The 26790-nt window shown below is 44.8% G+C and overlaps 1 protein-coding gene across 1 annotated transcript; it reads right to left on the reverse strand.

Moving 5' to 3' along the window:
* Nucleotides 1-1565: 1565 nt before the first annotated feature.
* Nucleotides 1566-26358, reverse strand: DCAF10 (DDB1 and CUL4 associated factor 10). The gene is made up of 7 exons (XM_064439639.1): nucleotides 25987-26358; nucleotides 21639-21752; nucleotides 11786-11983; nucleotides 11149-11351; nucleotides 10231-10338; nucleotides 8951-9096; nucleotides 1566-6207 (listed from the first exon to the last, which is right to left on the reverse strand). The coding sequence occupies exons 1-7, from the start codon at nucleotides 26289-26291 to the stop codon at nucleotides 5839-5841; spliced, it is 1443 nt and encodes a 480-aa protein (XP_064295709.1). The 5' UTR covers nucleotides 26292-26358; the 3' UTR covers nucleotides 1566-5838.
* Nucleotides 26359-26790: the final 432 nt, after the last annotated feature.

Here is a 26790-nt window from a genome sequence, read left to right on the forward strand (position 1 = left end):
GCAGTTGCTGTTCTTGGTGGGCTACAGCCATCATTTCCAGCTAAAGAAGGGACAGGGAATTTCACCAACAATGATAACAGGCATACTACAGAAAGAGACTTTGAGTGAAGGATGGCAATATTGCAAAATACTGTTCTGTCCCTTTGAGGCATATTTTTGTTCCAAAGACCTCGTATACCTATTATGCTAATCAGGTAATCATGTTTGGCCAGTTCTTAGCGGGGTGGGGGGGTGGGGCTGGGCAAGGAAGAACACAGGCTTTTGCAAAGTAAACTAGTATGAAGGCAAGAGCTCTCAGCAGGTCTGAAATGAGAGCATGGCTGGAAAAGGCAAGCTAGGAGAAATCGGTATCATGAGTAGTCTGTGATAGTCCAGTTCATGGGTTTGTTTGTTTTTTTTTAATAGCAACTAATGCCATCACATCTCTTACACCTAGAGAGAGACAGCGTTCTCCTCATTTACAATGCAGTGTAGAAAGAAGGGACAACAGCCACAAGCGCTGACATGCCCAAGCAGCATTTTGCAGCATCAGGGGAGGTAAACTGGATGTAACATGTTACGTTAGGCAGGGTACAGACTTTTTTTACCAGTGCCTGCTCTGGTGGTCTGCATGAAACATGGCTGTTTTGTATGGATAAGAGGTTCAGAGTCAAATTTTGACTTTTTATTGCATTTTAAGGAAAATGTGATGGAAAAAAGTGCTACAGCTAGGTCTGGTGCACAAGCTTGAGAACTGCAGCAGCAGCGTAGTATTATCCCCTTTATAGCAAAGCCAGGGCAACAACATGTGCACATTTGTGCTGGGGCAAAGGAATGCAAGCTAAGCAGCTGAGGAAATCTACCACCTGCTTTAGATCCAGCTGTGGGCATGTGGGAGTCTGTGTGTGCTGAGGCCTCATTTACAACAAATGCAACAGCAGATGCCCTGAGCATGCAGTGTCTTATGCATGCCATCAGTTCTGCATGACACTGACATGTAGCTGCTCCTCAGGTGATGTTGAGGCAGAGTCTGGTTTTGGGCAGGTGCTGTTGTCACCGTGCCTAGTGGCTTTGCTGGAGCCCAAACCTTTGCAACTGCAGCAAGGCAGTCACCCTTGGCATGAGCAACCCACACCCCTCTGCCTCACACACAGCTATCCGTGGCCAAGGAGGCAGGCTAGTTTTCAGTTTCAGGCTGGCCCCTGTGTGCACATAGTTGCCTGCTCATCACTGCAAGACTCCTTCAGCAAAATTTTACAAAATCAGTGCTGCCTTCAAGGGTTTGCTGTTTGAACAGCAACTCTCTGCCCCGTGGGTACTGCACCTCAGGCAATGGAATGGTTAATTACACTTTGTAATTATACTAGCCCAACATACCTCTTGCTTTCTAGGCTTAATGACTGAGCTGTTTCTTCTCACAAGCATACTTGATGGTAAGGACAGTAGCAAAGAAACCCATGGAGGGAAAGAGACCTGTGTACAGAGGTGGTTTTGCTCTAAGCACTGTTTTTTCCTTCTAGGTTGCAGGGAGCATTACAGAACAGAGCTCAGTGTAAGACAAATACATTAAAATAGGTTTTAATTCATTGAATTAATAAATGTTTAATTTATTATGCAAGCAAGAGAAACTGTCCACAAATAGTAAGTTACTATACGGCTGTAAGTACAATACTTTCAGAGCAGTTCCAATACTTTCTATACTGTATTAAAAGGCTACAATTTTTACTATGAAATCTCAGGTATTTCAAAATATTCTACATGCACAATTTGTTCTTGTATTAAAAACCTTATGCTTAACTGAAGATACTTAGTGCTTAAGAAAATGCACCTTTGACTAAGATCAGGAAATGATCCTGCAGGACAAAAATATTATGGGCTGTTGACTTTTTCCTTTTACTCCAGCTTTTAGGAATCTTGTAAACTAGATTTCCTAAAAGCTTTCATTTGGCAAGTGTATTTTTTTCTAGAAGTTCACATTTCATAGAGCAACAGACCCATGTTTTATGGTATCAGGACCTTCTCCACATCGTATTACCCAAATTAAAAAGAAAAGAAAAACCAACCCAACACCAACAAACAAACAAAATAAGCCCCCACCAAAATCAACCAATCCCCCCACCCCGAAAACCCCAGAAAAACCCGATGCTTACATTCTAATTCTGGTAGTAGGCAATGAAACTGTCCTTACCAAGACTCCAAGAGTGCAAACAAATGTACGCGCGTGTGTGTGTCTCTGTCTATATCGCTGTGCTTTTCTTCCTATCCCCAATAGTTCTGTTTGGAGGTTATGCATTTTTCCCTGAACTACCCATGTTTGACAAGTAGACTGATGCCCTGTGGCTATATATCTACTGAAATATACACACACACCCCTCATATAGGGAAAGTACATATACATGAATGTCATTGTATAGTTCCATTAATAGTTTCTCTCCCCCTTCCCACAAATGTTTAACAGTGCTGCAGTGATTTAAAGACTGACCTCTAATGGTATACTCAGAAAATGCATTTACTCCCACAGGATACAGTCACTGGACTATTACAAAAGGATTACTAGCTTCAAACACTAGTTTAGTTCCTGTAGATGCTGCTACATGTTGACATTCCTACATAGATCTTAATTATGCAGTGTATCTGCTTCTGCTGATCAGCCATGCTGTGAATGGAGGAATTCTTTTACTACAGAAGTTGATGAATATGAAACCATGCATTTAAAAGACATACTGCATGCTTTACAATCAAACAGGGAGCTCTATCTTCTTCAGTAGAAATACTGTAAAATTTATCAAGTGATGTAATACTTCAACGTTTGAAAGTAAATTAGTTTAAAGAAACCGCTGGTATAAGCCACTACCATACTTCTCTGTTAGTGCAGGCTTTCATATACCCTTTGAAATATTTTCTTAGATTTGTTTCAGACAGTTTTATAGTTCTGTAATGTTAAGAATTCACCTTTTGAAACATAACAGTAAGAGAAACCTCTTTTTTTTAACTATCTAGAAGGAACCCAAAGCTCATCAACAAATTACTTCATTAATTCAATAAGGCAAGGTAGTATTATTCAGAAAGCCAACTGAAAATCACTCCTTCCACCAAGATGAAGCTGCAAGGCATATCAGTTACAACCTATTGAATAGTGTTTCAAGAAGTGTTACATGAACCTCCTATGTAAAACAAACCAACTTTCACTGAAAATTTCCAAGTATTGTTGAAAAGGAATAATCAAATTATCAAAATCTAAGATTACCTACTTATTCAAATTTATTACAAGTGTAATCAGAACTAGGTAACATTTCCGCAGCATACCTGGACAGAATCCATCTTAATATGCATCTGCTGGACATGCTACGGAGTATCAATGTATCATCAAACCCCTCAACTAGGTGACTTTGAGCATCGGTCCTACACCCCTGCTCAGTGGCCCTGGTTTCCAGAGCTGGCCAGGGCTGGTCAGCCCACCACTCTTGGTGCTGTGCATTGCAGGTAGTATCTAGATGTGATGACATGTGTCACTTTGGAGTAAGAGTTCTTTATACAGAAAAGTTGGTGTCCAATGTTTAAGCACAATATTCCTGTAAAAAACAGCATATTATGAGGTAGAATTAAAAAAGTAACACTCAGTGCATATTAACAGGCATAGAATTAAAGTCACAAGCCATGTACCAGCTCTCATAATTTCTGATAGGAAAAACCAAAACCAGCTATGAAAACAAACAGACAGACCCAAGAACTGCTTTGATTTCTTGGGTGGTTCTTCACCTCCAAAATGGACACGATTCAAGCCTGCGAGAACAGTATTTAAAATTTCTTCAAAATGCTACCTGTAGTCCCTTTTAATGATGTTTAGAAAAACATTAAATGAGAAAACCACAGCCTAGAAGCAGGGAGAGGAAGAGCTTAGGGGAAAAGCCATTACGGTCCTGTGTGGGATGGGCGGGGAAAACCCATTTCTTTATTCCTAACAGGCCGCAACTTTTAATGCAGGGGAATGCAGAGAAATGCAAGTGTTCCTACAGTCACACTGCATTCTGTTTCAAAATACCTCAGGAAAAGGAAACTTAGCACTTTCATTGGACTAATGTCAAGAATACAGTATCCATAAGTTTTGCCACACACACTGCTACTGTTTTGGGGTTTTTTTTTGTTTGTTTTTTGTTCTTCCCTCTCCACCCCCAAACAGCGTGGCCAATTGAAAACTCCTTGTTGCTTAGCTCCTCTTTTGCACAAAAATTTTGTATTCCACACCTGTCCTCAAGTTTTCTGCACATTTCACTTTGCTTTAAGTCACAGACAAGGGAAGTCCCCTGAAATTTTTCTAACAAACCAACAAATCCAAGCTGCCCCAGATGTAGGTTCAGGTTCACATGCAAAAGGAGCTGAGTGGAAATGGAAGTGATGCATTTCTAACTGGTCTCAGATACACTTGAATATTTTATTAATTCAGTCACTAGGCCCCATGTTTCATGGCTTGGCCAATTAAAGTGAAAAATACTCTGCTGAATTGAGTGTGTGATTGGTCAACAAAACCTTAGTGAAATACTAAAAAAAAATATCTAGGAACACGTAAGTGATGAGAATATTATAAACCAATATGGATGTATGGGACTGAAATAACTGTGTGTTTACAAGGTTTCCTTGAGGAATTAACTTGAGGGCTAAAACTTGACATTCATGCTTAATACAGGATTTAATGATAAACATTAACATTTTTCACATCTTACGATAAGCCCAGTTAAAGCCAGATAGATCTTACTATGGACAGGCATGCTTTTAATCCGTTCTCAAAATGACAGTACATGTGAAGAAAGGCTCATCTGGTGATACTATGGACACATCCCAGACAAGTTCCTCTCACAGCAATGGTGCAGGCAAGGTGTGAAGATCAGTTAGGTGGGACATAGCCTTAACATCAGCAGAAAATTCTGCAGTGTTAAGTTTCAAACGTGGGATGAAGCTTTCTACGTTACCAATGTGGAAAGCTCCCTACAACAGAAACCCTGGTGGCTGTGGAGTCAAAGTTGCCCAAGAGAGGCCAACCACGGACACCCCTATTGTACGAAACATCCAAACAGTGCACCTGCAGTGGTTACAGGGCAGGGTCTTCACCCATTCAACTCCTGTTTCCCTGCCCCACTCTTTGCCTTCTAAATTATCTGAGGAAAAAATGCAGCTCCAGCTCCATCCAGAACCTCTTCCTTCTGGCAATAAACACAATATATGCAATCACAGAAAACCAAATGTTTTAACTGCAGCAAAACATTGACAGTAAGTTGCCTCATTTTTCTAGCCAATCACAAACAACTAAATTAATATAAAAATGAAAATAAAATTTTCTTTCTGTGTCAGTAGCTAACTGTCAGTTATGTAGAAAAGCAGCTCATTATCTAATAATCAATGTATAGCAGTTTCAGCAAAGAAAAGACCAAGGAAGCATATGTGAGGAAGTCCAACTCCTTTGGAACAAGGAGGTGGAGGACTCAGGGACCCTGGGCGAGTTTTGGCTGAACTGCTACCCTTGCCCCTCTACATTTGTTTCATATAGCCCACTTCAAGTTGCATTGAAGGGAATTATCAATGATTATTATGGTACAAACAAACCAGAACAATGACTCAATGGCACAGGATCAGCAGGAGCAGACGTCTGCTTGGAAGGCTGAAAACACAGTGCATGGAAATGGACTTGTGGATGCAGTATGAAGACACATATAGTGCTGGGCTGGAAGCTTGTTCCACTGTCATGTTCAGAGATCATAGTAACTATGATCTTATCTGGATTTAGATATTTCAGAAAGAACACACTTCAACTAAACTGAAGTAAAAACCACAAACATCTGAAGGTCCTGTTGATGCAAGATGTGCCTAAAACTTTGGCTGATACAGAGAAACACGTCCACTAAGGCACCCCGAGGCGATCTGACAGTGTGTTGGAGAAAACTTGGTTGTCAGTACCACGTCATTGTGAGAGTAGAGGGAACGGATTTCTTTCAGGGGACTGGCTTCTTTGGGCAAACAGTCAACGAGTTCGCTGCAGTGTGCATCAAACCCCAACAAGCGGATCCCAAAGCCATGTGGGGATGAAATCATCCGGCCATCGGGACTGAAACAAAGTTCTTTGATGTAACCCCGGCCCACATTGGCTTCTTCAATGCAATGAGTCAATCGCAGAGAACAACGAGGCGAGACAGGGCGCACAGGGGTTCCTTCCTGGAATTCATAGACGCAAGTCCACTAAAGGGAGAGGCAGAGAAAGGAATATTGAAAGAAGAGTAAAGCACTGCAAATACTTATTCCCTCCCACTGCATGTTAAGTGAATAACACAGGAATGACCAATGCTATCGCTTATCTACTCTTTGATAAGCACCTACTAAGAAACACTGAAAACAGGCTGGTTCTTTGGCATCTCCTCTACTTTGAACTGTCTAAGCAAAACAGCTCTCTAGCATCAAAGGTGCATTTTTAATTAAAAAGATGCTAGATATAATCTTTTAAATCTAGTTGTTATCTGGAAAGAGCAGACAAATCCTTTGGCCAGGCATCTGCTCTAATTTAGCAAACATTTAAATGAAATCCACAAAACAGCAGAACTCAGCCAGCTGTAATTTAGGACTGACCATTGGCATTTTGTGCCCTTAACTTGAAAAGGGAAGAAATCTTGAATAAAGAGGGAAATAGATTTTTGAAGGAGTGTTAAGAACAGCTCTATAGCCAGCTTGTTAATTGAGAGACAGCCAGGGATTTTAATGTGTAATCTAATTATCCAATCTCAAACAAAATGCAAAAACAGCTCTGTGACAAAGTTTATATCATGTTGAAAGATTCAATTCCAGCCAGAAGACAAAAGAAATGTTCTCGGTTCTGTTCCATGTATTCTACTGAAATAAACAAAAAGGGAACAATACTAATGAATATTAATAGAAGACAGTAAGGCAGACACTAGGACTACAGGAAATTTTAAGTAGGTCATATTGGGTTAGTGTATACTGACAATTAGTATTTGCACTTTCAAAAAATTCTGTGTTGTATAGCAGCTTGATTACAATTTTAGAGAACCAGCATTAAAATTTATGACAAATCTGCTAAGCTTCCATTCAGTCCTCTACACATCTGTAAGAGGTTACTGTTACAAAGAGTGGCTTTCTTAAAAAAAAAACAACCAAACCTACTCAAACAAATAAACAAAAAAACCCCAAACCCAAAAAAACCCAAAACCACACCAAACCCAATTTACATGAGCTATCAAATTAGCTAAACTGTTTATTATTGATCAAGCATTCCAAGAATTCTTTGTGGTTTTGGAAAACCTCTGTGTCTTAAAAGCAGAGCGGTCTGCACAACTCTCATCAATACTTTTGAAATAACTCTAGGGAAAAAACTCTATGGTCCTCACAAGAGGACCTTCTGGTTGAATCCAGGTGTTCTGAAGTCTCTGTCTGGGCTTAAAGTTATAAGTGAAATTTAGTTAACCTGGAAGTTACTTCCTCAAAAGCAGGTCCTCCCAAACACAACCTGTACGCTCTTGCTTTTTGTATACAGTTTATGAAGAAGTTTGTAATGCACTCAGAAATAATGAAAAAACTTTCATTTTTACAAAATGAAAAGACTGCTGTTTGTCTTAAAACAGGGTCCCAGTGCAATATGGCAGCTATTATGTGACACTTCAAAAACAGAACCTGGGGAAAAATAATCCATCACTGGCCTTAAAGTCTGCCATTACTTCTTTGAAGAGGTATTTTGGAGAGTGAAATCTCCAAGTTGCAGATGAGCTGTAGCTGGTCTTATGACTTAGTAGTTCAAGCAAAGACCTGAAATGGATTCTGCCAGGAATGTCATTGATACCCCCTTTATATTTACGTTGCAGAGTGTGCTGGTTTTGGCTGAGAAGGGTTTAATTCTCTTCACTGTGGTGCTGGTGGTGGTGCCTGTGGTGGTGGGGTACCTTTCCGGCTTCCTGCGCTCTGCCGCGCGGGGGGGTGCTGGGAGGGGCAGGGCCGTGGTGGGGGCGGCTGACCCCGACTGGCCAGCGGCAGGTTCATTCCATACCACGTGACACCATGACCAGTATATTGAGGGGGGCAGTTTGCGGCTCGGGAGCGGTGCGGCGTCCGGTCGGCGGGTGGTGAGCGGCTGCGTTGGCGTGCGGTTTGTTTTGGCAGTTCGTCCCCCACCCACCACCCTCCCCCCGGGTTTTGCGCCTCTTGTCGTTTTCCTTTCCATTGCATTTTTGTTGGGTTTTTAAAATTTTATTTTATTTTAATGATTAAGCTGTTCCTATCTCAACCCACGAGCGTTACCCTTCTGATTCTCTCCCCCATCACACCGGTGGGGGGTGAGCGAGCGACTGTGTGGGGCTGAGCTGCCGGCCAAACCATGACACAGAGTTTTAGGATGACAGCTGAGACCAAGGCACTGTGATGTTACATAAACATCACTGGAATTCATCATATTCAGACCTAGGGTATAGCAATTTTAAATAGATGCTGAAACATGCCATGAGGTTTTTTCACAGCAGTATAGGAGCAGCCTTTGGAAAGCATTCATCCTTGGAGCACTAATGGAGGTAGAGAGGAGGCAGAGAACATTCCAAAGGTACTTGAGAAATTCAGAGGAGCTTCTCTGCTTAACTTAAACCAGTACACGACTCTAATCCTCTGTCTTTTCCAAGTTCACACCCCCTATATTTTGCCAGGTACATATTTTTAAGTCACATATTTGGCAGCACAACTACTGTTTGAAAACTTCTAACAGACCTGTGAAGTATAAAATGCCTTCTGTGAAAGAGCTGGGCAACAGGGGCACTGAGTGCAAGATACAAAGTCATACAAGGTCATTAAAAAGAATAAATTTATAAGCAGAAATAGCTGGCTCATTTATTCAAATGCAAATTTACCCCAAAACACGGAGAATTCCAATATAGTTTTATGACAAATATATCTTACTCAACGTATTTTAGAGAAGAAGTATTTGTTTTACCTCCTGGTCATCCGTATTACTTGAGCACCGAAGAAGTGTAGCCCACCCTTTTGGATGTAGCTGTAGTGATGTAATGCAATTGCCTCGATCTCTTTCTCCAGGAACCTCTGGTGTTAAGACCTCCAAACTATTTCTAGGTGACCCACCTAAAAGGGGAAGTCAACTGTAAGTTTCAATGAAGTCTATACATTGATCTTCACCTCTCTCATCAGCCTACTGCTGCAACAAGGTCAAACATGTGACACTTGCATCTGACTGGTAGAAAAGACCACACCTTTATGAAAGGATAAATCAAAAGAGAGGTTATCCAAACAACTGAAGCTAATACCAAATTTCAAATTTTTGAAATCTGCCTTCCAAGACCTGCATCTAATCACCTCATATTGTGAACTAAGTCAGAGTTAACTTTCCATACATGCTCTTCATTATCATTAAAGCAAAGTCTAAAGAGTGGGGTTTTTTTGTAAGAACTACTGGTTCTCAAACATGTATTATGTCCTTTCCAAATTCCTTCCAAAGTCTGCTCAGCCGTATGCAGCTTGCCTCCCTTCTCACCCCTAGAAAGCTTTTCACAGGTAAATCATGCCTAAGCACCCAGATAAGCCTCCTCCTAAGTATGTTTGAGGATCTCACAACCATGAGTTGTTAAAACCTAACGTTATACTTAAAGTTACATGTGATTCACAAAGCATTTACCAATTTGCCAAGTTCAAACTGACTCTCTGAAAGCATATTCTGGATTCAGAGGAAGCCTGCTAATCACAGGATCATCAGCTGTCATAGCTCTGGAGTTAGGTAGGACTTGATTTGTAATCAGAACTTCACAAAACACCCTGTCCATGTTTAAGACCTGTTTGCATATTCTTTTTTCGATCCTATTGACTTCTCGTGGAGAAACTGCAGATAAATATTCCCATCATTAAGGAAAACAAAAAGCAAACCAGCTATGTTCAGCTCTGTTTTTTTTTTTTCTTTCTTTTTTCCCCCGTAAAGGTCATTCACACAAACTTTGTTCCAGGAAAAAACATAAGGAAAAATACGTACATCTGTGTAACAACAATAATGTACTAATATAAAATAAAGATCTTGTTGCTGTCATCAGATTTCTTGGAAAAAACTGATTAGACCCCCAACTTTGGTGTGCTATGATATTTTATTGGTTTAATAGACATCAAAGCAACACTATTCTTTTAAAAAGTCAGAAACGAAACCACAGTTTTTCATTTATACCCAGGCCTCTTCTGTCTATGATTTTTAATTTTTTTAAAACTTTTTCCTACCTTCTCGCTGGGAGGACCGTGACGTGTGTTTCTCAGACAATGGACCTGAATCACTCTGGTGACACGGTGATCCAACAGATCGAGGACCAGATGAACCTGATGTTATGTCTGTAAACAGCATCAGCCATGTGAACAGAACAACTAAGCACAGCCAACTTACTATGCATGTCCCTCACTTAATCCTCTTTAGAAATGCTAAATAAAGGGTAAGAACCAGGCATCTTGTTCAGAAAACACTTTTCAAAGCTCAGCATATACTCTAAAAGTACCATTCCACTTGTGCCTCACACAAATAAATAGCCAGCACAAACTCTACTGGGAATAAGAGCCCAGATGCATTCTTTCCTTCTTATGCACTGTCAGTACTAGAAGCTGGGGTATGAATTTTCCCCCAGGTCACTCTCCTTATATCTTGACACTCCAAATGGCAGAGTTTCTGTCAGTATTTTGCTCTGTTACTGCCACAAAGCAGGAGGAAGCAAGCAGTGAAATTTCAGAGCATGTGATTCTTCCAGGCCTGCTGTTGAGAGCAACCACACCACTACATAACAGTCATGAGTAGCAGCTGGCGCTCCCAGTCAGCTGACTCAACATGGCTTAAGTTTTTTTTATTACAAGGCCAAGAACAGTAGATAATAAAGCTAGGGACTGCCAGCTTGAGATGACAAAATTCCACGGGCGCTATATCCTGTAATGCTGAAGTGTTGACACCAAAAATCACCCTACACACTTTACCTGAGTCAGAACATACCACTGAACAGTACAGATGTGTGTGACCCCTGAACAGATCAGCTACTGTTCCAAAGAGTTCCCCAGCAGAATCCTTCCGACTCCACCTCTGCCTTCTTTTGCTAGTTAAAAGTATCCCATAAAACACCTCTACCAGAAGCTGCCATAGACTTTTCCACAAGCATTCACCTGAACTTGATGTAGTCCTTCTAGCTCTTAAAATTGGGTAACTGCCAACCTCTAAAGATTTGTTTAAATCGAGGTCATGCAAAATCAGAAGATATCCAGAGGAAGTTGAGATCAACATTTTGGAACAGTCTGGTGTCAGCCTCATTCTCATAAGAAAACGGGTGTGAAAAAACTTCTTGTGGGGACATCCATCTTCTGTGCACCTGGACAGTGAAAAAAGCAGAAGAAATGGCTGCAATTAGCTCTGACTCAAGTCCTTAATAATGTCCAGAAGAGTCCAAGATGTGCTAGGCATCCTTGTTAATCTGAAAACATTTTCTGAGTACTGTCTTTATCCTATTTAAATCTGATTTTAATGAAACAGCAGAAGTCACATTTTGATACTACCACAACAATGAGGACAGAACTTTTCCAAAAAGAACGAACTACATTTTGTCATGTCAGCAAGAAAAGGTCTCTTTTTAGCTACTGGACTGTTACCATATAAAGGTGATGCAAGTTCTTGATATGGGCTATAAACAAATCATTCTAAGAATGGATTATAGCATCATTCAAGGAAGCAGGTTTTCCATCTTGTACAGAAGAACCGTATCCTTGTGTGTTCTAGAAACATAACAGCACGAGCACAGCCACATACCTGTTTGTGTCCCAGATGATCACATTTCCATCAAACCCTGATGTTACTAGTAATCTCGTATTGGTATCGTACTCGATGTTCTTAACCCAGCTGGTGTGACCATGTAAAGTGCACACTTTTGTGTTCAGCTTTCTCAAATCCCAAAGTGCTATTGTAGTGTCATCAGAACAAGTCGCAAACAGTCGATTATCTAGAAACCTGAAAATGGGAGAAAAATACTGTAGCTGCTTAGGGCCTTTTCTAATTTAAATATTCTTAAGCAGGAATTTAAGCTAACACAGAAACAAACAGAGTGGCCACACAAAAAACTTAACATACAGCAGAATATTTGCCTGTAAACATTTCCTTTAAAAAAAAGTACTGTTAGGATATGAACCAGTAGTACAACTGTAGTAGCAAACTAGTAAACCCTGTCATGCACTGTTCCCGGATTGTTATTGATAGCAAGACAGATTCTGTCTGTCAATGTGCTTCACTGACAAGATGCCAAGCGGTTAACCCATACCACAATTTTATTAAGCTTTCCACTGTCCTTAAGCAAGTCACTTTAACCTATACAGTAAACCAAATACATAATAAGATAGAAATCGGTAGAGCAAGATACATGAAATTGGGGGAAGAGGGATACAACCTGCTCAGTGTTCCAGTAGTTTGTGGCAAGGTCAAAGGTGATGGGGGTCTCAGAGCAGCTGAGAGGGAATTCCACCGAGTTACTCCCATGCTCCGACTTCATAGCTGGCGTGAAGCCCCCACTCTCCACGTATCTTTGTACCCAGAGTCTGAATTGCCGCAGCACACCCTGCTACAACTCCTGGAGCTGAACAGGGGCTGTTTGGGGTGGATAAATGAGGGGTGAGGAGGGAGGAAGGCCTCACGGGTCGGCAAAAATGTTCACTCTTCTGTAATTTAAAGGAACCACACAGCTAAACCCTCAACCATGAGTTATCGGAGTCTGCACAGCTGGGGCTCAGGGCTAAGCAAGGAGTCACCACCAAGTCTTCACCTAGTTCCACCCCTCACCTCGGCCTCATCGTGGAGTTCCCCTCTTCATCAGACCCCCAACATTAGTCTGGTCCCGGAGTCGGGACCCCACAAACCCACATAAGCATAGCAGAAGTTTTTTTCTTTGTTAGTTTTTTTTAATGAATCGTGTAAGATCACACAACCACCAAACTACCAGTGGAACAAATGCTCACACGAATCCCTCTGGTAACCAAATCAGTTACTCACTGCAAACCTCGTTGCAAAGCCTATGATAGGAGTCAATCAACGGCAACCTGCTTTCAGGAACACCCTGCCTAGCCAGCATGTCACCAACAGTGGTGGAACCACCTGTGCTGGAAACACTTCAGTGCCAGGCTTTTTGGGCTGTTAGTGAAGCAACCCGAAGCCCTGCTCTTCCCAGAAGGCTGTTTGTGCTGGTCCTGTCGCCTTGTGGGAAAGCACTGGAGACAGAAGGCTGCTGTATGGAGTCCTACAAGACAAGTCGCAGAACCTGCTGAAGGAGAAGGTGAATCGAGCCAGTTTGCAGAGGTAAAGGCCATCCAGCTGGCCTTAGACATCGCTGAACGGGAAAAGTGGCCAGTGCTCTATCTCTCTACTGACTCCTGGATGGTGGCAAATGCCCTGTGGGGCTGGCTGCAGCAGTGGAAGCGGAACTGGCAGCGCAGAGGCAAACCCATCTGGGCTGCCGCACTGTGGCAAGATATTGCTGCCTGGGTAGAGAACCTGGTTGTAAAGGTACGGCATGTGGATGCTCAGGTCCCCAAGAGTCGGGCCACTGAAGGACATCGAAACAACCAGCAGGTGGATCAGGCTGCCAAGATTGAAGTGGCTGAGGTGGGTCTGGACTGGCAGCAAAAGGGTGAACTATTTCTAGCTCAGTGGGCCCATGACACCTCAGGTCATCAAGGGAGAGATGCAACATACAGGTGGGCTCGTGATCGAGGAGTGGACTTGACCATGGATATTATTGCACAGGTTATCCACGAATGTGACACATGCGCTGCAATCAAGCAAGCGAAGCGGGTAAAGCCTCTGTGGTGTGGGGGACGATGGCTGAAATACAAATATGGGGAGGCCTGGCAAATTGACTATATCACACTCCCACAGACCCACCAAGGCAAGCGCCATGTGCTTACAATGGTAGAAACAACGACTGGCTGGATGGAAACATCTCCTGTCCCCCACGCCACTGCCCGGAACGCTCTCCTGGGTCTGGAAAAACAAGTCCTGTGGCGACATGGCACCCCAGAGAGAATTGAGTCAGGCAACGGGACTCATTTCCGAAATAGCCTCATAGACACCTGGGCCAAAGAGCACGGCATTGAGTGGGTGTATCACACCCCCTGTCACGCACCAGCCTCTGGGAAAATGGAGCGGTACAATGGACTGTTAAAAACTACACTGAGAGCAAGGGGGGGTGGGACATTCAAGCACTGGGATGCACGTTTGGCAAAAGCCACGTGGTTAGTCAACAGGAGGGGATCTGCCAGGCGAGCTGGCCCTGCCCAGTCAGAAATCCTACATGCTGTGGAAGGGGATGGAGTCCCTGTAGTGCATGCAAAAAGTATGCTGGGCAACACAGTCTGGGTCCTTCCTGCCTCAGGCAAAGGCAAAGCCATTCGTGGGATTGCTTTTGCTCGAGGACCTGGGTGCACTTGGTGGGTGATGCGGGAGGATGGAGAAATCCAATGTGTGCCTCAAGGGGATTTGATTTTGGGCAAAAACAGACAATGAACTGCATGGCACAATGTGAACTGCTATATAATATTGTGTGTCACCTCTGTGCTGTATCAATGATATCAGAGTACGAGCCTCCCAACCCATGGAAGACGAACTTTGATGGAACAAGCAAACTGCAGCAGTGATGGAACAAAGACTGACTTTGGTATGCAGCAACCCAATGCCGCACACACCATCTCTCCCGCCCTGAAAGACTGATATGACAGATGGAGCCCAGAGTCATGGACTGGGTGAACTCAATGGATGTTTTTATGGACATTTTACAGGGAAGGTCCATGCACTAAGGGAATGATGTCTGTGTATTATGTTAAAGGATGGGAAGGGGATGGGAGGTGGTTGGTACGGTTGTATTGCATTGTATGGGACCTGGGCATGGTGTAAACAGTATGGAATAAGGGGTGGAGAATGTGCTGGTTTTGGCTGAGAAGGGGTTAGTTCTCCTCACCGTGGAGGGGCGGCTGCCTTTCCGGCTTCCCGCGCTCTGCCGCATGGCGGGGGGCTGGGAGGGGCAGGGCCATGGTGGGGGCAGCTGACCCCGACTGGCCGATGGCAGGTTCATTCCATACCACGTGACACCATGACCAGTATATAAGGGGGGGCAGCTGCAGCTCGGCGTAGGGGCGGTGGGCGGCGAGCGGGTGTGGCGCAGGCAGTTTGTTTTGGCGGTTCGTCCTTCTCCCCTCCCCCCCCGCTTTCACGCCTCTTGTTGTTTTTCCTTTCCATTGCATTTTTGTTGGGTTTTAAAAATTTTATTTTAATGATTAAACTGTTCCTATCCCAACCCACGAGCGTTACCCGTCTGATTCTCTCCCCCATCCCACCAGTGGGGGAGTGAGCGAGCAAATGTGTGGGGCTGAGCTGCCGGCCAAACCACAACACTTACAGATGATGGATCTCCAGAGGCCCTTTCCAAGTAGACCTTCTGCCACACTAACGTGGCCATAGCTCTGTACAGACACCTAAGACACACCATATGTCTGCACTGAACATGCTGAAAAGCTGGCCCCATGGTTTTACACAGGATGTACAATGGTGCTTTTCCAAGAGATTTAATCCAGCGGATTAACTGTCTGGAATATGGCTTGCTTTACTAACCACACAGCTTACATTAGATATGGTATTGTTATCTTGGAAACATGTACTATATTTAAACCTGAACACTGCCACTGTTTGCACATTTCCCTAGACCCTTAATTTCATTCCACCTTCGCCCATCTTTTGCTTCAGAGCCCACCCAGCTCCGTAATGCCCCAGGAGCACTGCACACTGCAGCTGTGGAGCCAGGAAGAGCCATGAAGACCTCCTGCATCCAGGAAGGATTTTTTTTACCACCTGAACAGTCTCAGTCTCCATCAAGAAGCAAAGGGCTTTTGCTCCCACGTTTCTGCCTTTCCTTTCCCCACAGTACAGTTCATGTGTTTGAAGCAGGCACGTGAAGTTGGGCTTTTCAAATGCACAAAAGCAGGTGTGCATATCAAAGTGCAAGTGCAAAGCATTGTTTAGGATGAGAATTTCAGATCATCTTTGGAGGCAGCAGCTGCACAAGTGGAACAGGCTACCCAAGTGTATGGACTCCTTCAATACAGATGTACATTTGAGGATTTGAGATGTTCCAGTTTGAACCGCAATATAATATGAAATTCTGTTTAACTCTACTGCAAGAAGAGCAAGCCTACTGCTCTGTATTTCACAAGGTATTTACAGACCTGCAGTTCTACAGTACACTCTTTTACAGCAGTGAATTTATCACGTGCTTAGTGCTCCATCTGCACTGTGTATGTTCTGCACTTAGAGGCTGAGTCCCCGCTTTCTGAACAGATGACAGACTAGTCACTAATGTCATACTGGGAGAAGATAAGAAAGTGGAAAAGAATATGGGTCATACTAGTTGGATTGCTACACTGATCAGGTTAAGTACTTAGCCTGTACAGATGGTAATTCTTTATCATGATAATCACTGGTCTTCAGCCAAAATTCAATGTGTGTATCACTCCTGCCTGAAGTAGTATGAGGCAGCTTGACCACCTTCAAGTGACTACAGAAGGAAAGAATATCTGATGTAAAAACACTCCATCAGACAGAAGGGGATAGAGGGGCTGTAATCAGCACTAAAGAGACATAGCTAGGTAGTAAATTGAGTCTAAAGGTTACTGAAGGAAATGCAAGACTTCAAAACCACCAAGTGAAGACGAAACTTTCTTTGAAAGTGTACTTTGACAAGTTATTTGGTTCACAAAGAAAAAACACTGGATAAAATTATTTAGTTTGCATTACACAGATCAAAGTTTATCTTACTCCATTCTCACTGCAATTTATGCATGCCCTTACTTTTAGAAGGGCAAAGCATGCTGTTTTATGTTTGGAATTCATGTCTGACGAAGGCATTTTGAAAAAAAGCCTTACCTGACATAAAAGAGAAAATAAAACCTATCCAAAAAACACCAGAAGTAGCTGCACATAAATACTAAGGCAAGAGATCCCTACACAGAGACATGCAGTAAGTTACCCCTAGAAACAGTGTTTTGTCTTTTAGACTTAGAACCACGCTACATCATGTAAAAATAGCAACAACTCCAATCAAAAATAACCAACTACAATGGGAAGAATCCAACATTTCAGATTTTCAGAGCAAAAGTAAAACAGAGTACACTTCTTGCTTGTATAAATCCATCACTTGCCTTTATCTTGGATGCCACAGGCAAGCCTGCTTCACCCACCACAAACAGGTTTCAGAAGAAACAGAGGGATATGAATGGTGTTGAACAGCTTTCATATAGGGAATGACCAAGCAGACTAGGATTCGCTTGAAAAACAGCTAACTGAAAGTGCATATGACTCAAGCACATAAAACTGACTGACACAGAGAAAGCAAATACAGATTAGCTGTTCCTTGTCCTCCTGCTTAAGAAAACAAGAAAACTAATGGCCCTCACACTAAGCTAGCAAGCTCTAAAAACACTGTTAAATACTTCTTGATACACATTTGTGCCATGGAGCTCTGCCATGTGAGAGTTTTAAGGAAGCTCAAAACCTGACCAAATTCAGGTGGAAAAAAAATGTCTGCATCAGGTGATTACAGAAAAATCCCTAGCAACCGGGACACTACTGGAAGAGGACCACTACACGCTTCCCTATTCATACATACCTCTGAAGCACCTGCTATAGGCCACAGCAGTAATGGTATTTATTTTTGGTGCTTATTACAATGAATTTCTGTAGTTGTATAGTGCCTTGAGTCCTGCTCATTAAGCGGAAACAATACTCCAGGTAACGCTGTACAAACCATGTGTTACAGAACACAGTTAAGTTCCTTGTAACTAAGTTTCTAACAACAAACAAATGGGGTCACGCAGGAAAACACAGAAGAAGATACCACTATCCGACAAAGACAAAATAAAGCTTTAAGAATCGTTTCAAAGGAAAGCAGAAAGTTTACTACATGTTGCTAGGAAGGACTTTAGTCTCGTCTGGTGATCATCAGTACACCTGAGAGTTATCTTCTTGGACATAGAACTGGTATTTTTATACAAATCAAACTACACACAGAACATGCAAGGACCAAGAACAGACTTACAAAGCCTCACAGACAGCCAAAGTAGAAAGAAAGGAGATCCTTTGAATAAGGGAAGGGAGTGGCAGGAAGTTTCACTGCTATTCTCCACCAAGGAATGGGATAAATTTTCAAGATCAGCACAGCAGACTGCAACAGAGACAGCCAACTGGTCAAGGAGCCTACAACAGAATGCTCTTTGTAAAACATGCCCCAGAGTAACTCACTTGAAACCCTAGCAAAAGGATTTCAAATGTAAATAACAGATACTGAATTAGGGATCTATAACAAAAAATAAATCTAGTTTACCTTTGCCTTCAGATTCATGACAACACAGCTTTATCTCTCACCTAGCTTTATGTAAAAACTAAACACATTTAAAGGACAACCACTGATATGCAGGACGTGAAAAGCTGTATTTCCTTATAGAAAAGGATGTTCTCAACATCTCCCCTTCCATTTGTGTCAGCTAGACCCAGCTTTTACCTTAGCTTTTCTAGAAGACATCCAACTGATGTAAAACTTCAAGTCTCTTCTAAAAAGGACAGGCAGCTTGTGAAAAACATCAATTTATCTGCAGAATGCATAAAGACATTGGCACCCCACATGTATTCAGCTCTTTTGAGGGGAAATGCTCAGATTGCTTCTACAGTTTTCTTGGGGTTTTTTTGGTTTAGGTTTGGTTTTTGAGTGGTCTTTTTTTTTTCCTTTGAGACTCTGAGTAAAGAGAGGCTACAATACTGTCCACAAGGTTAAGAAGTGTCTTAAGTTCATGTATGAAAGTCAATCCTCAGACCCAGAACAGCTAAACATAATAGAATTTAAAATAAGAATCATTACAACAATACTAATGATTTAAGTTCCTGTGCTTGCTGTTTCCCACTTCATCCTGAGAAACAGGCAAAGGATTTAAACCATAAAGACTGAGTTTAAGTTGAATTGCAGAAGCCATTTTACTTCCCCAGATCTTCTATATCATGCCTGCATTTAAAGCAGCCAATCTTTGTCTGGAAATTTCTACGCAACTATGACAGTTACTCTTACGATTCAAAATACCAGCCATATTAATATAAATATCTCATCTTGCTATGGTCTTGGACTTGCACTTCAAACATAAATCACACACTACTTGTTACACTCTGATCTTGTTACACTCTGATCTACAGTGTTCATTCAGGGCATTCCAAAGGCCAGTTAAAGCATGTGATAATTCTCTTCCCCTCCCGTAAACTGCAGCTCCTCCATCAACAAAACTGCCTGCCAGCATTATATACCACCACCACGCTCACATTCATCCTCTTCTCCTTTCCAGCCTTTCCCCACCTCCAACACCAATTAGAAGGAGAATAGCACAAAGCAAATTGCAGCCTAATGGCTTCACAAAGCCCACTCTCCAAAAGAAGGTGCATCTTTAACACAAGTTATCACACTGTGTCGTGGTTCAGCCACAGTCAGCAACTAAACACCACGCAGCCACTCGCTCACTCCCCTACCCCTGTGGGATGGGAGAGAGAATCGAAAAAGCAAAACCAGAAAAAATACTTGTGGGTTGAGATAAGAACAGTTTAATAATTAAGATAAAATAATAATGATATAATGATTAAAATTATGATAATAATGATAATGCAATAAAAAGGAAAAGTGAAAAGGGAAAAAACCAAAACCACAAACGATAAAACTGCTCACCACCCGCCAACCGACACTGCTGGTCCCCGAGCCATGATTGCTGCCTGCCTCCCCCTGCCAGCTCCTCCCAGTTAACATACTGGGCATGACATTACATGATACAGCTGACATCATCACGAGGCCGCTCTCCATAATCTTTGAGAAGTCATGGAGAACGGGGGATGTCCCAGAGGACTGGAGGAAGGCAAATGTTACCCCTGTCTACAAGAAAGGCCCGAGAGCGGATACGGGTAACCATAGGCCCATCAGCCTTACTTCAATCCCTGGGAAAGTTATGGAACGAATCCTCCTGGGGGCCATCACAAGTCAACTGAAGCACGTGATTGGGAAAAGCCAACATGGCTTCACTAAGGGCAGATCGTGCTTGACAAACCTGGTGGCCTTCTGTGACAAAGTGACTTGCCTGGTTGACATGGGGTGGGCAGTGGACATTGTTTACCTGGACTTCTCCAAGGCCTTTGATACGGTCCCCCATAGTCTCCTCCTGGAGAAACTGATGTGTTATGGCCTGGACAAGTGGTCTGTGCAGTGGGTGGGGAATTGGCTGACAGGCTGCACCCAAAGGGTGGTGGTAAATAGCTCTTTCTCAAACTGGCAACCTGTCACTAGTAGAGTCCCCCAGGGATCAATATTGGGCCCAATGTTATTCAACATCTTTATAAGTGATCTGGATAATGGCATCAAATGTAGCCTGATGAAGTTTGCTGATGACACCAAGCTGAGTGGGGAAGTAGACACTCCGGAAGGGAGAGCTGCTCTGCAGGGAGATCTGGATAGGCTGGAGGAGTGGGCCAGCAAGAACCTTATGAAGTTCAACAAGGAAAAGTGTAAAATCATGCACCTGGGAAAACATAATCCAGGAGTGCAGCACAGACTGGGATCCACCTGGCTGGAGAGCAGCTCTGTGGAAAGGGACCTGGGGGTCCTGGTGGGCAGGAAGCTCAACACGAGCGAACAGTGTCTGCTGCAGCCAAGAAGGCCACAGGATGCTGGGTTGCATCAACGAGGGCATCGCCAGCAGGGAGAAAGAAGTCATCATCCCGCTCTACTCAGCGCTTGTCAGGCCACACCTGGAGTACTGCGTACAGTTGTGGTCCCTGCTATACAAAAAGGATGTGGCCAGGCTGGAAGGGGTCCAGAGAAGGGCCACCAGGATGATCAAAGGACTGGGAAGCTGCCATATGAGGATAGGCTGGGAGAGCTGCGTTTGTTCAGCCTTGAGAAAAGGAGGCTCAGAGGGGATCTCATCACCATGTACCAGTAATTAAGGGGTAGGTACAAAGAAGATGGAGACTCCCTTTTTACACAGAGTCACATGGAGAGGACAAGGGGGAATGGACACAAGTTGCTCTTGGGGAGATTCCGATTGGACACGAGAGGGAAATTTTTCACAGGGAGGACAGTCAACCATTGGAATAATCTCCCCAGGGAAGGGGTTGACTTGGCCACATTGGACACCTTCAAGAGTTGTCTGGACAGGGTGCTGGGCCATCTTGTGTAGACTCTGGTCTTCCCAGAAAGGTTGGACTAGATGATCCCTGAGGTCCCTCCCAACCTGTGATTATGTGATCTCTTCAGCCAGTTTGAATCCACTCTCTTAGCTGTGCCCCCTCCCCTCCTGGCTCCTTGTGCACCTGGCAGAGCACGGGAAGCTCAAAAAGTCCTTGACTAGTACAACCACTACCCAGCAACAACTAAAACATCGGTGTGTTATCAACATTCTTTTCACACTAAGTCCAAAGCACAGCACTATGTCAGCTACAGTGAAGAAAATTAACTCTATCCCAGCTAAAACCATGACACACTGTCATAAAAAAAAAAAGCATCTATGGTAAGACAAAACATGAGGTTTTTGTATTCCTTCTGACCTACCTGATATTATTTACACAGTCTTCATGAGCTTCAGAGAGAGTTTTGATGTGCTTTGAAGATATTGGGTCAAAAAGCAGTACTTCAGTCTGTTCACAAGCAACAGTCAACACTGACCTGCAAGGGAGTAGAGCAAAGCAGAAACATTTGTATTCAGTAAAAGAAATTACACCTGTGCGCACCCAGCTAGCCTACATTCCCTATCCTCACAGAAGCTCAGTTTCACCATTACATAGCTTGGCTTTCTGTTTACACTGTATCTGTATTTTTTATTGCCTTCTTCCAGATGTCTCTTCTCAAGCATCTAATATTCAAAAAACGTAGAAGAAAACAGCATGTTGTTTTATTCTGGAGAAGTTAAGTTCTCTAACTCCTTTTCAGGAGACCATGACTATTCTGCCTGGCTGTTGGCATAATGAATGTAAAACTGATGTAAAACTGGTGCATTTGCTGGACAGACCACATGATCTTTTATCTCACTTTTAACATGCAAGGTGGTTGTTTTGTAACAGCTATGCACTTCATAGACACAAAGATGGCATTATTTAGAAAAAAAATAAATCACACTTAATGGAGTTTACATCAGTGGTATTTTTAGAAGTTACTTGAGTCTGATTTGTCCCATCACTACAGTGCAGGTACATGAACTCAGTGGTTCCTGTCTGGGGAAAAAAGAAGAATCAAGCTCTGGCATGAAGCACACTGCTTTGTTCATGTGAGGATATTTGCTTAATGCTGCAGGAAAGGAGGGGGGAGATAACAGCACCCAAGGGTAAGTAGAAAGTCATCTACTCTGAAATTCCACTGCGGATTTTCCCATATGACTGTGTCCATGTTGTGGTCTCCCTCTATCCATTCACTGGCAACACATTTCGGGGGGTTCTGCAACATGGTAGTTTGCTTTTCAGGGTGTCTTATAATCAGCTGAAGACTCTGTAAAATGCAGGGGTCTGACAGAGGCTGTACTGAGAAAGCTTTGAGTCCTGGCAGCCAGCTCACGCACAAGAGGCAACAAACTGCGAGCCACCTTTTACATTCTGACACTGCATTAACCCTTATTAAAGAGGACAACATACGGCAAGAACCCTTTCAATCTCACTCCCTTATCAAGTACAATATTCCTCTACAACCTTTAGAAATGCTACCCCAGCTACACCACCACTTTGTAACAGTCAGCCAGTCCAACTTCTTCAGGGTAAAGGCATACCGTTTCCTCATCTCCTTCCGTAATGCTGACTTTGATGGCTATTTAGTTTGGCATCTACCCAAAAGCACCATAAAGATGACATTCAGACCGCGTATTCAGGTGCAGAATTTTTAAAGCAAACTCTAAAGAATAGCACCCTTCCCCAATAATCCAACTAGTTAAACAGCTCTGCAGACTGCCTGCATTTTTTCTACATCAGAATAGCATGAAGCCAGTAAATGATGAAGGCAGAAATGAGACTGATTCAAAAGTTTATTTAAAATATCTACCTTTTCTGCAACTAATTTTTTTCCCACTAAAAGCTTATATAAGGTTTAGATTTAGAAGTTTTGCTTTTTAAGACAGCAAGAAGTCAGAGGATTGGTATCAGACATCACATTTTATTAACTACAATGAAAGAGTTCTCTGACAAAAGGTGTTGTTTTCTAAATGTAGTTGTGTTTTTATGGAAGTGATTGTCAAAAGCAGCAATAATGAGGCACAGGCATCAGTCTAAATTGGGCATTAGCAGAGACTTAAGCTGGGAACATGCCTAATTGTTATCCATGTTTTTTGAGATTAATCTCACAGCAGACATTAAACCATGCTACCATTACTACTCTGAGGACACAGAAAAGTCTGGAGCAAGATTTAGTATATTACTGTACCACCTAATTCACTTGCTGAAACCAGAACAACTTCCAGGAACTACAGTTCCAAGGGTGTTACCTCCTTTTTAAAGCACCTTCTCCTCCCCACATGAAGATCTATGTGTATTTATTTACTGCTTTTCTCAGAGAAGAAAAAAAAGAAAATCAGAAACCTTGTCCAGGATACACTTTCTGTGTGAATGAGACCAGAGAGACGTCTGCAGAATTCACAGGGGTCCCAACAGGGACAGAAAACATCAACCATCCACAGCTTGCGCAGGCTGTCTAGCTCTGTGCCAGCTTCTCCTAGGGTATCGATGTTTACTGGGTTCATGTATGTTGAAAAAGTCTGATTAAGCACAATGATGTGACAGTGAAGTTTGCCCTGCTAAATTAGTGAGGCCAACCTCCAGGAAAGCTTAGAGGTTCCCCCAACACTGCAGCAACTCTGACCAGGACAGCAGTGTTACAGCAAGAGGGCAGCACGCCCCAGCGACCCTCAGTCCACAAAGCAAGCCCTTGAGGAGTAGTTCCCCACAGGCAGGCCAGACCTAACGAGCAGTGCACACACAACCCAAGACAAGATCCCCACCATGTCCCCAGAACAGTGCTTTGAGGGGCCAGAAGCTGCAGAAGGGGCAAGGAACAGGGATGCAGCACTGCTGACCATTGTCAGGTCTCTTGGGAAAGGCTACAAAGAGACCAGAAGTCTCCACTTCATAGGACGGGCCAGCACAGGTTAGGGCAGGTCTGTGACTGCTCTAAGCTGACCCTAACCAGCAGAGAATCACACAGAAGCGAGCAAGGTCTGGGCTTTTGCATTTGTTATTAAGGCAATTGAGGTTCAGTGCCATGGTCCTAACCTATACCCAATACCACTTGCAGTCTGCTGGGCCAAACACTGCAGCCACATTTAACACCAGGTCCATGGATGCATCCCTTTGACACAAGAACCTTTGTGCTGGGTTAGTTTCCAGATACGGAAGGTTTCGCGCACTGTCTAGCCTCATGAGCATCAGGCACAAAGGAGGAATGCAAAATTACACCTTCTGCCAGAAGCTTGCATGAATAGCCTGAAACCACAGCCCAGCTGTACTGCTGCTGTAGCTGACACTTTCTACATGGGTACAGAACATCCACATGTGGGTGTTTCCAATTTAGTTCACTGCGGCTAAGCCAGCAGAGCGATCCTACCTGACCTCTTCACACCACATACTGTAGAAAGAACCCTGTGCCTCAAGAACCTTAAGCACGCCTGGCTGGGGATCTATGAAAGAAACCACTTTCCAACAACAGTCACCTGAGGATGGTTTTGATAGTTTCTGGAGCTTAACCTTGCCCTTTTAAAAAAAAAAAAAAAAAAAGGATGCACAAACAAGGAGTTGAACTTTGGCTCTACAGCACAACCGTGGAAAAACTGTCATGAGTTCAGATATTCATGGAAACCAGAACTCTGGTCTGACAAAAACTCACTGAAAAAGCTGACCAGCCATCAAGGATAACAGATTTCAATTCTGACTATCCAAACTGATAACACCAGTGAGACCACCCTAGCTTGCAAGGTCCTCCTGCCAAGAAAACTTCACATACAAGCGTACTGCAAGATACAAATATGCAAAAACTCTGAACTGAGCTCACTCTGCTTTGAGCTGGTGTGCCAAGACTATCTTTATTCTAAATTAATCCAACTGTCACCTGCTTTTGTCTACACTGTTACACAGCATACAACAGGACGCTTCTAAACTCGTCAGTGCAGACCTACAAAATCCACGGAACCTTAAGCGAATAAATAAGTAATGCATTTCAAAAAGAAACTTAGCTGTTCAAGGAAGTCTGACATTAACAGATTTGCGAGTTTAAAAAACGGCTCCAGCACTCTGTTCTCGACCTGGTGCCGCAGTTTATCGTCTCCCCTCCTCCTGCGGGAAGGACCACAGAGAAGCCGGGAGCACCGCCAGGCAGCGGGAAGCGCACCCGGTCCCGGGGACCCCTCCCCGGTGCCGCTCTCTTGCTCCACCTGTGCTGTTCTGTGCCTACTGCCTGCAAGGCAGCCGCCAGCCTGCGGCGAAAGGCCAACCAGGCGTCTCACAGCCCAAGGGCTTCACGGCGCTGCAGGAGCCGCGGAGCCGGGCGCTCGCCGCGCAGCGCCGAGGCCTCCCGCCCAGGCCCGACGAGCCGGGTTCTGTCCCCGCCGCGTTGCTCCTCCAGGTGAGCCTCACGGTCCCCCCCGCCGCGGGCACACAGGGCCGCCACAGAAACGCCTCCCCCCTCCCGGACCGGGCACAGAGCGCCGGGGCGGGGGGGGGGGGGGGGGTCAGCAGCCGGGGCGGGTGCCGCCTGCCGGGCCCGACCCGGCTCCTGCAGGCCGGGGCACCCCGCGCCCTCCCGCAGCCCAGCCAGGCGCTCGGCAACGGGCGGGCAGTGGGGCGCCGTCCCGGCACAGGCGGCGCGGGCTCCGGCGGGAGCAGCGGCAGGCAGCCGCGGGGGAGCAGGGAGATCCACGCACGGCCCCTACCCGTCAGGTGAATACTCGAGGTTGAAGACGGCGCCGTGCGTGCGGGTGCTGAGGTACACCGAGTCGGCGGGCTGGATGGAGCCGTACAGTCCGGTCATGGCGCGGAAGGTGTCCCGCGCCGGGTCCACGGCGGCGCTGCGGCCCAGGCAGCGCCCGCGTAGCCACCCGAAGATGCCGCCGCCCTCCGGCACCGCCCGCGGGGAGGCGGGCGGCAGCGCCGGCTCCATGCCGACAGGAGAGTCAGGCCCCGGAGCCGCCGGGCGGCCGCCGGACCCCGCCCGGAGGGCCTCCTTTTGGGCGCTCATGGCTCGCCGGGCGCGGGCATGGCCGCGCCTCCCCCTGCCCTTCGCCAGCGGCACCGCGCCTGCGCGCCCGACGCCCCGCCCGGCCCAGCGCGCCACCGCCCTCGCGCGGGACCGCCCCTGACGGCGCGGCTCGAGCCACGTGACCGCTGCCCCCGCCCGCCGGCGGAGCCGCGCCAGCCCCGTCTCCAGCCGCGGCCGCCCCGGGCCCTGCGAGCCGCTAGCCCCCGGCCACCCGCGGCAGTGGGTGCAGCACGCCGGGCTGTAACGAGGCGCGTTAGACCTCACACCGCGGAGCCGGCAGAACGCCGCGGGACAGCTCCTGCAAACTCACAGGGGGGCCCAGCGAGCTCGTCACCTGCACCGCCAGTCCCCAGACCAAAGCAATGCCCTTCCAGCCGTGTCAGGAGCTCAGGAGCACGGGAGTCAGCCCAAACCCTGAGGAAAAGGGAAGCCCACCACTCCTGCCTACCATCTGGCAATTTTTTAACCCTCTTACGCA

This window comes from Phalacrocorax carbo, chromosome Z (assembly GCF_963921805.1).
Source record: "Phalacrocorax carbo chromosome Z, bPhaCar2.1, whole genome shotgun sequence".
Classification (NCBI taxonomy): domain Eukaryota; kingdom Metazoa; phylum Chordata; class Aves; order Suliformes; family Phalacrocoracidae; genus Phalacrocorax; species Phalacrocorax carbo.